Here is a 10837-nt window from a genome sequence, read left to right as displayed (position 1 = left end):
ATTGCCAAAGGAGAACTGGTTGACTGAGTTTGAGACATATAGTTACAGAATGGGGATTTTGCATTTATATGAAAAAAAAGAATCTGCATTTTTATTACACTGGCTATCAACAGCCACTAAAGGAGTGATGGCTTTTAAAATCTTTTCTGAAATGGCTTGATAGAATTTGGGGTAGAATTCTTCCTCTAAGCTTGTAATAGTACCTTTTGGTCTCTACTCAGGTTTTGCAGAATAAGAATATGGCAGTTCAGAATGTGGGGGCTAGGGCCCTTGGCCTGGGTGTCAGGCAATCTCTAACAGTGATGTGTACTCAGAAACAGTCATTTAGAGAGCAGGCTGACACTAGACCTGCTAAAAGACTAGTTTGATACAAAAAGAAAATGTTAATTGAAAGTTACAATATATTTTATAATATAGCAATATATTTCATATTTAAAATAAACCGTTATGCTTTCCTCCTATCATTAAAAAATAGCAAGCAGTACAGAGGCAAGATGCAAATTCATATTGAAGCTCATCTGATTTGGAATATAAACATTTCAGTTTCTGAGTTTGCCATGAAAATCTTTCCTCCATGAACATCCTGTTGTTCTCATTTGTTGTTTCTCTTGTGGCCCGTGCAGAATGGAGAGTCTGGGACCAAAATCGAATTGCTGCGCCATTACAACATATGTGCGATACAGGTGAATCAGCTCGGGTTGGGATTCAATAACTGACACAGCTAGAGAATGTTGTTTATCCCCTGTCTTTCTTCTGGGAAGCCGGATGCTGGATGTTGTAGTCACATTCACATTTGATTTGTCTCTGTTCTTCTTTTTCTTTCTTTCTTTTTTTAAGCCAGAAACATCAGCATCTCTTTTGGGATCCTAACTATAAGTTGGTATGGAAATTTGTGCTTTTCTTCTGCTAGCTTGGTTGGTCCTGATATCTCTTGTTCATCCAGCCACACAATCACAGCTTCCAGAACACAGGTATGTAAACAACTGTCGCAGGGCACTTGGCACCTAGGTTTGGAGGTCATATGTTGAAGATTTGACAATGATTTTGTTCAGAGGGAACTCCAGTTCATATCTGGATGTTTCCAGTAATGGTAGAAGACAAAAAGATCACAGTTATATATATATATTTTCTCTATCTGTATAGTATCTATATACCACTACATGGAGTATTGTTGGGTTTTGTTTTGTGTGTGTGTGTATGTGTTTTTTTTTAGTAAGCTGTCATGGTCTATTTCAACAGAAATCTACTTATTACTTGCCTGATAGGAGTTTAATGTTAATATTCTAGTCATGCAGCCTGTCGTAAGCTTCTGACTACCACAAGCAGAGAGAGTTAATGTTATCTTCCATGTAATACTCCTTTCTTAATGGTATCAATAATCCCATTCCCCAAATGTTTACTTTGGCAGCAGTAGCGAAGGAAAGGACTGTCCAGGATGGCCTCTAGCCCACTGTCTGCAAGGGGGAAGAAAGGGGCTGTCCCATGCCTGCCAGGAAGCCACCAGATAGCTGTCTAAAGTACTGACATCAGACACTGCAGAGACAACAGAGACAGTAAAATGACCACTAACGGATCCTTAATCTGCTTCTAGCAACTTCCAGGGAAATAAGATAACTGAATAAAAACTAGACACAAGTCTTAGAATTTACAAGCAATAACTTAAAACATAGTAATAACCTACTTACTGGTAGTGCAATGTCTTCACAGTGTCTCAGTTGGGGGTGGAGTAAGGGTAGCAATGCCATTTGTTCTGAGATGAAACACTGATTCTTAATTTGGGGTGCACTGCTGGTTAAGTTACACTCTCGAAGAGGAGGAAGGTTCTGCAACTATGCACTAATGCCATCATTCTCCCTGCTGATCTCACTACCTGTTTGATAAGTAGTCACTATGTTTTCGGTAACTATGCAACATCAAAGTGTGAATCCACTATCTGCTTATTAGCTAGGTTGCTATTGATGACAATAATGATTTCATTTTTCCCCCTCTATGGAGTACTTTATACTTAATCATATTAATTTTTAGCTTTAAGTGCAGAGATACTGAGGTATAAGATGATTATATTAATTGGCCAAAGATGTAGATCCAGTCTCAGATTTTTATTTATTCTGATTTTGTATCACTAGTTTTCTTCTGTTCCATGACTTATTCACAAGGAAGTTACTGAAAATTTAAGGGGGGGGGAATCCAAGTATATTAAAATAATTATTTCTTCAATGCTGTTCCTTTTTGATTGGTGATAATAATAACAATAACTTGCACTTGCTTGGCACTTGAGGATTGACTTTCACGTACACTTCGCACAGCTCCACATTTATAAGGTCATTACACCACTGGTCCCTGCTAAGGTCAGTCAGTGGTGCTCTGTCCACACCCCTCTGGTTCTTTTTGGATCTAGAAGTTTGATATCATGACGTTATATAGTATGAAGATGGCAAAAATGGTTCAGAAACACTCAAGACAACTTATTGATGATGGTCACACATATATGTAGCCTTTGATCCAAAGGAGCAGATTTTTATTTGGACTTCAATCTAAGGAGGAATGAGCTTCTAGTCTGGTATTATTTACCAACTGATGCTATGTCCTGAAATTCCACTGAGATTAGTGGTCTTAAAGTATCACAGTACACCCCTGCACTTTACAGTACATGAAGCTAGAATATGGCTTAAGCGATGAGGGGGTGGCTCTGTAGTTCTAATTCAAGTGTCTAGATATTGGGGGGGATATTATAGTGCTTTTCCTTGCCACTGTGCTATCTGAAAGGTTCTAGGAGTGGCTGTGCCAGTGGTCAGCCTTTCAAGACTGGGCAGAATTCCATCAGGTCAGTGTTGGAAGTTCAATGAACAGTTTTCATGTGTGGCCCATTCTTGAGTAAATAATTAAATCTGCTCCACTACCAAGCTTGGAAATAAGGTACAATATTACTACTAATAAGGTGCAAGAAGCCATGGGTGAGAACCCAGAAGCCTCCTTTCCCCATTTGTCTATGATGCTAAGCACAGTGGAATCAACCAAAAGATGTAGGAAGAAACTCTGTGTGAGCTACACCCAGCATTCTCGAGGTCATTAAGGGTTCATTGTACTTTCTCCTGTAAAGCTGAAATACCAGTAGAGAGAAACAGGGTCCCAGTTACCATTGTGGGATCAACATGCAGATTCCATCACTTATTTCTTTGACAAGTATTCTTTTGCCAAAGATTTTTAAAAGAGCATCTATAGTTATTGTACTACCAACAGGTCAAGCTTCACTACAAAGGCCCTGTGTTTCTAAGATGCCAATGGCTATGCTCTTGGAATAACTGTAACCACTTCCACTGCTAGTGCTGTGAGCCTGGTCTTGATCTTCAGGGTTTACCTACTGAGAGTGTCAGTAATGAGTTACAGAATATCCATAGACCATGATGCCAGCTGTCAGCCTGTGGGTAGGAAGAGTGGCAGTGGAGTCTTGCATGTCATTTATGGGAAAGGAAGACTAAATCTCTACATGTGCATGAGCCTATGCCCACACTCACACACACACACACACAGTATAGGGTCACAGTGGATGGAAGGGCTAACAGGAATCAACAGCTGAGGGCTATAGCTTACATGATCAGGATTGGCATGTCAATGGCCTTCCCTTTGTAAAAGAAAACTAAATGTCAAAAAGAAACTGCATGGCTATTTCATCTGTTTACATATCCACTTATATGTTTGGCTAAACTGTTACTGAACACAGCGTATTATTCTTGGGACAAAAGAGAGGGAAGGATAAAGGGAGGAAGGGAGAAATCTTATGTAATTAATATCTAAAAAAACCACCCAGGTTAAAAAAACTATAATTCAACAGTAGATGTGGCCTCTCTGGTATGCAAAACAGCTAACAGAAATGCTGAAAGGAGTTAGCAAGATAAACGATTAGCAAGATAGACCATTAAAACAACAACAGTGGGCTGGAGTTTACCTTAGTGGTAGAGCACTTGCCTAGTCCTGGGCTTGATTCCCAGAACCACAAAACAACCCAACCAACAAAGAAAAGCAAAACAAAACAAAGAGGCAGCAACAGCAAGAGACAAATAAGAGGGTTAGCAAGAAACAATCTCTTCCTGAAAGAGTGGAATACTTCTAGCATTACTATTTCAGAATTCTAGAAATAGTGTAATACCATTCTAGAACTGTCTACCTTGTTTAATGATTCCCTCATTCTTAGAAGACGAGGCCTAGTGCCGCACAAGAAAAATCTGCACAGAATGACAGCAATGTCTCATTACAAAGCCAAATCCAAAATGACAGCCATATGCAAATAACACACTTTTGTTTTACCCTAAACAGATGAAATATTCCACACAGTATCATTTAATTTCCCTCAGAAGTCAAAGACCTGGGAATGAGAAAATTGATAAATGACACTTGTCACATTACAAATGTTACGGGTGGTCAGATTATGGAGCAATGAAAAAGTTGTTTGGTGCCTGTTGCTACACTGAATCTTGCTGTTTCTAGGCTCTCTTGGGTGTACTAGGATAGTTGGTGTTTTTTTTTTTTTAATCATAATTAACATGACCCAGTAAGAGCAAGCTTCTGACGAATCTATGTCCTCTTACCTTACCCACAGGTTCCTAAGGGCCCCATGTTCTTACAATGCTTCATTCTAAGGTGACTTCAGATCAGGCAGAAGGGACCTGGTAGGCCACTCCCCATTCTCCTCCTTCCAGCTAAGCTTTTTGTATCCCTATATCTGCAGCTGAAGTCTGTCACTGAGTGAGTCCTCAGCTCAATAAATCCCCAGATAATACTTCTACTCACTGTATGGCATTGGGTGGCATTTGTTCTCCCCTTCTTGCCCCCTCCCCATATATACACCCGGGCACGTGGCCCGTCAGAACCCAGTTTATATGGATGTAAGAAGAAAACTCAGCAAAAGCTGTTATTTTCAGAAGCCCTCTTAACCCTCCAGAATGCCAACAATTTTGGCTTGGCATTCACATCAACTCAAGCTCATTGTGTATTCAGGCAAAGCCACAGACACTGGGTTGGAAGGGATCTGCACCTTCAAGGAAGCCTGAATGTAGCCAAGACCAGCTACCTACCTAAACCAACAGCACCTACATGCCCATTCAAACCAGTAGAGAGCCTCCTGTGTGCAGGCAGGAAAGATACCAGATCCCTTTTCATTTGGGGTAAGCTAAAATAAGAAAGGACCTGAACTAAATATGGTGTGTGTGTATTTGTGTGTGTGTGTGTGTGTGCGCACGCGCGCATCATGTGTGTGTACACACATGTGGCTTGCAACATACAGGTTTATATAGGTATTAATATTGGTCGGAAAAATCTGGCTTTTTATTGTCTGTTTTTTTTTTGTGGTATTTTTTGCCAGTCTAAATTGGGTATGTCTGTTTTGGCAAGTTGTAGGCATCTCTCTTTTGTATTTGTCACCCAGACACTTTCTCAGACAAAAGAAAAGGAGAGAGATGTGGGAAGTCCCCTAGGAGAGGAATCTGCTCCCCAAACCTGGCACCACCCCTCTCCCAGGGGACCCTCTTCTGGGCTGGCTTCGCTCTTGGGCACTTCTGTGCCGCTGCCCCTCCCCACCCCTGTGAAGACCTGAGATTGAGCGTGGATTTCTGTTCTCCACCAACTGTGCAGCAAGGGCCCTGCCCGAGGCGTCGCTTCCTGTCATCTCCTCTTCCCGCTCCCAAGTAGAGGCACCTAAACAGAGATTAGATTTCTGGTTTCAAGGCATGTCGAACCAAGCACACTGAATGAACTTGAGTTAGCTAATTAGCTCTGTCTCTCTTCTTTCTGTTTCCTGGTTTGAAAGTTCCTTGATGACAAAGTGACCAGGAAAGAGTTGGTTTGCATCTTAAGATCTATGGGTAACGCTTCTGGAGTGGGGAGTTTTATTTAGCAACTGCTTGAACTTGTGTATGGGGTCGGGAAGGAGGTGGAGCTGACCCCAATTGGGCTGTCGGAGAGTGGGGCGTGGGTGGTGCCCACGGCCACGCTGATGCCCCGGGCCTCCATCATGGCAGTCAGCAGCTGCTGCTGCTGCTGGCGCAGGGTGTCTGCGATGAGCAGGGGCAGGGAATTGAAGCTGGCCGTGAGGTGCTCCAGCTTAGACTCCAGGCTGCCAATCTGCTTCTCCAGGTCTTCACTCCGATCATTGAGTTCTGTGATTAAGTCATACATGACGTTCTGCATCTGTGTGAAGAAACACAGCCAGAGACAAGGAGAGGAAGGGTCATCGCAGAGGAAGCCACTATGTGAAAATGAACCACCCTTCACACAGCAGAAATGCCCTTTACCCCAACTGTGTCTGATCTGGGCAAGGAAGGAAGTCTGGGATGCTTTCTAAGAGATAGAGAGGAAAGCTGAGGTGGACATTTTATTCCTTTTTTTTTCTCTTCTATTTTGGTCAGCATTGGGGTTTGAACTCAGGACCTGGGCACTGTCCCTGAGCAATTTTGCTCAAGGCTAGCACTCTACCACTTTGAGCCACAGCTCCACTTCTGGTTTTCTGGTGGTTAGTTGAAGACAACAGTCTCACAGACTTTCCTGCCCAGGCTGGCTTTGAACCATGATCCTCAGATCTCAGTCTCCTGAGTAGGTAGGATTACAGGCGTTTTGACACCAGCACAGGGCTGGCATTTTATTCCTTAATGTAAAAGTAATAAAGTAGTGAGTGGAGATTTTACGTTTTTATTTTTATCTTTTGGCAGGGCCTTACTGTTAGCTAGGCAGCTGCTATACCACTTGAGCCATACCTCCAACTTTTTTGGCTCTGTCTATTTTTGAGATAGAGTCTCCCTTTTGTGCCTGGCTAGCCTGGACCTTGATTCTTCTACTTCTACTTCCCATGGTTGTTAGGGAAGCTGGGATGACAGGCTCATGTTACCGTGTCCAGCTTTTTCTGTTGAGATGGAGTCTCATTAACTTTTTGCTCAGGCTGGCCTCAAAGTGATCCTCCCAAACTCAGCCACACTAGTAGGTAGCTTGAGAGATGTGAGCCTGTATACCTGGTTGAAATAACATCTTTTGTTGTTGTTTGTTTGTTTTCCTTAAGTGGAGTAAGTCTCTAAACAGTTCTCTAGTCTTATAGAGGCTGAGCTCTAAGCTTACCTGACTGCTGGTATCTAACGATTCAAGGGAAGACACTGAAGGGGAATGGCTAATACCACAGACTTAATTAGCAGGCCAGGGTTCAAGTGCAAGTCTACAGCTCACAAACAATGTGACCTCTGTCAAGCCACTTAATCTTTCCTAACCTTGGCTTCCTTATAAAATTGCAGTTAATAACTACACATAGTTCTAAGTTATTTCATTCCCACCCCTTGCTTTCAACATAGCAGCCAGAATATAAAATAATGAAAAACGTAATTAACTCCTCCATCTCAGTGCTCAACAGAAGGGGCTGCCTTGTGGATTCACAGGGCTTCCTCTGCCTGGCCCAGGAGGGGGTACACAGGTGCTATACACATTGCATCCATTTGGATGTGTGTGTGTGTGTGTGTGTGTGTGTGTGTATGTGTCTGTGTCTGTGTTTGTGTGTTTGCATGTGTGTGCCTGCACTGGTACTGAGGCTTGAACTTGGGACTTGGGTAGTATCTCTTAGTTTTGTTTTGTTTTTGCTCAGGACTGATGCGCCAGTACTTGAGCCATAGCTCTACTTCCAATTAATTGGGGATAGAGTCTCTTGGACTTTTTTGCCCAGGCTGGCTTCAAACCATGATCCTCTCAGTTTCTTGAGTAGCTAGGATTACAGATGTGAGCCACTGGTGCCTGGCCCAGTTTGGACAATCTTCAAGGACCATTCCACCTGACAGGACTTGGTTGACTACCTCAGTTTAAACTCCCCTCTGAGCACTGCTGCTTCCCACACTCCAGACAGGTGCTGTCTCCAGGATGCTCCTAATCAACTTCCAGCTCTCAACTGTCATGTGGCATTCTAGCTCCACTCCAGTATCACAGCTGCCCTTGTGTTAGTCTACATGGCAGTCATATTTCTCCCAGCAGATTAACTAATGCCAGGATGCCAGCTGTGTACATCAGACCTGGGATCAAGATTCACAAGAGCCCCACACTCCCAGGCATTCAGGAGTGAGGTTTCAGTGGTAGCAGGTTGGGCCTCTAGGGATCTGCTGGTGACCAGCCCCCACCCCCAGTCTGATTTCATCTAAAATGGCAAGCGACTCCAGGAGGTTGTGAAAAACATCAGTGCTCCCTGGGCCCCAAGGAGCAGGAAACAAGGCGAGAGAAAAACAGAAGGTAAAAGAAGGAGGCAAAATCAGACAAGAGAGGGAGGTGTGTGTGAACATGTAGTGAAATCTTGCCAGCTGGAATTCACCAGGCTGCACCAGGAGGAGCTGGCAGAGGTGGCATGAAGACAGCTTCTCTCTATCCGCTCTGCCACCGCCAGAGCAGAATGCTGTATGCTCAACGCTCTCAAAGGAGAGTGACTTTCAAAGTGAAAGTCCTCCCCCCATTAATTAATATGCCCAGAGCCTCCTCAATGGTGCATTTTCTTCCCAGAATGTACAAACCTCAGATTCCTATAACTGGACCGCAGGGCACCCTCAAGAGCTCTGGACTCAATATCCTGGCTCCTGGATTTTGGGCCCAGTGCTGGGAATTGCCTGACCTTCAGATGATTGCTTTGTTCCTTTGGATCCTGGTTTCCTCATCTATATTCATTATCAGCTGTATCATTTGCAAAACCTTTACAATGGATGAAGCATTTTTACAGGTATTATCTTGTTGGATCACCTGAGCCTTTTTATATTTTGATTGAAGAAATGGAAACAGCTGGGCAAAGAGTCTAAGTCCTCCCTGCGCTGTCCATGTAAGGTAGGTATTCAATATAGAAAGTACTATTTGGAGGCCATGTGCCACATTCTTAATCTAGTGAGACACCCCCAGGATAGGGGTGAGAAGGTGGTTTAGGTGATTTAGGATGGAGAAGAAGAAGGAAAAGGGAGAACTCCTGGTGTTTATTGCCTCTCTGTATCCTCCTGCTTGATGACAGGACACCAGGAGGATGGAGACTAACATGAAATATGCTAAGCCGCTGTCAGGACCCTGGGCATGTCTCCTGTAAGGAAAAGACAAAGACTTGATGGATGTCAGAGTTCACTTCTTACTCAGGTCTTAGGCATGTCTGTACTGTAGTTCTGCAGAATCGTCCCTTAACCCTTTCCTATCCACTCTCTCTCCCCACCCTAGTAGTAACTTGCAGCCCATATTAGGTGTGTCTTAATTCAGCACAAAAGTCATAAAACCATCTCTCTAATTCTTGGACTATGGATGGCACTGCAGAAAGGGAGGCTTGAAAGCTGAATTTATTTGATATTCCTAGGTTAACATCAGCTATGATGTGCCCTGCCAGGTGAGAGGAAAGATGGGAGATTTAGAAACTCCTAGAAAGAAATGTTCTGTGGAATGTCACTAGGCCATTCTTGCAGCTCATTCCTGAGTGTACCTGACTCTCTTCATGGCCATAGCTGATTGGCTCAAGGGTAGACACATGACACAAGTTGGCCAACCATCTTCTGAGAATTTGGAATTAAGATCAAAAAGGTCTTCACCTGAGGCTAACATAGTAATGTGTATTGTCTGGAATAGGGGACTGCCAAGTCTGCCATGGAGACAGGAAGTAGGAGGGGAGAAATGAGAGGGAGAAGCCAGGTACTGGTGGCTCACACCTATAACCCTAGCTACTCAGGAGGCTGAGCTCTGAGGATCGCAATTCAAAGCCAGCCCTGGCAGGAAAGTCTATCAGACTCTTGTCTTCAATTAACCACTAGAAAACCGGAAGTGGCTTTGTGGCTCCAAGTGGTAGAGTGCTAGCCTTGAGTGAAATTGCTCAGGGGTAGTGCTCAGGTCCTGAGTTCAAGCCCTAAGACTGCCAAAAAGAGAGTTGGGTGGTAGAGATATTGAAGTAGACACATGAACAGGAGGGACCTGAGGATGTCACCTGAGTCCTTCCAAGGTCCCCTTCTAGCCAGTTCTTTCTGAAGTCTGACCACACACTTGCTTTGAGGCTCTACCTACAATGAGATTCTGACATCTCTAGGATAAATTTCTCAATTTTTCAACTTAGTTCCGGTAGCTTTCTGATCCTAGAACCTGAGAGTATTAACCAACATACCCAAGATCCCATAGGGTCCTCTCCTGCATACCAGAGTCATGCTCACACCCACCATTCAGGGCTCCACTTTAACCCCCTCCAAAGGCACACCAGCCTGTGGGCTTCTCCCCAGCTGTGCCAAGCCGTTCATTCCCTGATTGAATTCCTCACACGCTTAGGAGGTTCTTTCTTTGCCTTGATCCCACTATTGAATGAGGCGCCTATACAGGCCTAACAACCAGTAATTTCTGATTGCACCCTTTTCTTTTCCCCCTAAGGGTGCTTAATTTGCCTGAGGGAGTTTCTCTTGCTTTCCCCAGAGAACAGAGTTCCATTATGATAATTGACATCTGCTGGAATGTTCTGCCAGCCAGGCCCTGGGTTATACATTAGCTGGGCACTTTCTATCAGAAGGCAGGGAGGAGGGGGTGTTGGAGGGGACTCCATCTGCAATGCTGTCTACGCCCAGCTCTGCCCATAGTGTGACCTTTACCTCCTTCACTTTGGAGATGTTTAAGAGGAGTGAATTTCTTTTTAGTGTTTATGGCAATTCAAAATGTCAATGTAATATTGGACCTTAGGCCTTTGGATGTTCACAGGAGGCCTCTCCCTCTCCCTTACCCTCCCTCCCTCTCCCCACTTTCCCTCCCCCTCCCCCATCTCTCTCTCCCTAGTCACTGCCAGATTTCTGCCTCATGGAAAAATTAAAAACACACACCAGGCACTATCAAT

General features: G+C 43.9%; 1 protein-coding gene across 2 annotated transcripts in view; it reads right to left on the bottom strand.

Annotated features, from left to right (window-relative positions):
• Nucleotides 1-5310: 5310 nt before the first annotated feature.
• Kcnn3 (potassium calcium-activated channel subfamily N member 3) overlaps nt 5311-10837 on the bottom strand; it is a 160920-nt gene continuing 155393 nt past the window's right edge. For both annotated transcript variants that reach the window (XM_042681894.1, XM_042681893.1), the window contains one exon: nt 5311-6183. In XM_042681894.1, coding sequence (XP_042537828.1) covers nt 5887-6183 — 297 coding nt within the window. In that variant the 3' untranslated portion in view covers nt 5311-5886. The remainder of the gene's footprint in view (nt 6184-10837) is intronic.

Source organism: Dipodomys spectabilis, unplaced genomic scaffold, assembly GCF_019054845.1.
Source record: "Dipodomys spectabilis isolate Male_0828 unplaced genomic scaffold, ASM1905484v1 ptg000069l, whole genome shotgun sequence".
Lineage (NCBI taxonomy): Eukaryota > Metazoa > Chordata > Mammalia > Rodentia > Heteromyidae > Dipodomys > Dipodomys spectabilis.
Note: the sequence above shows the minus strand (reverse complement) of the source record. Positions and strands in the feature narration are given on the sequence as shown.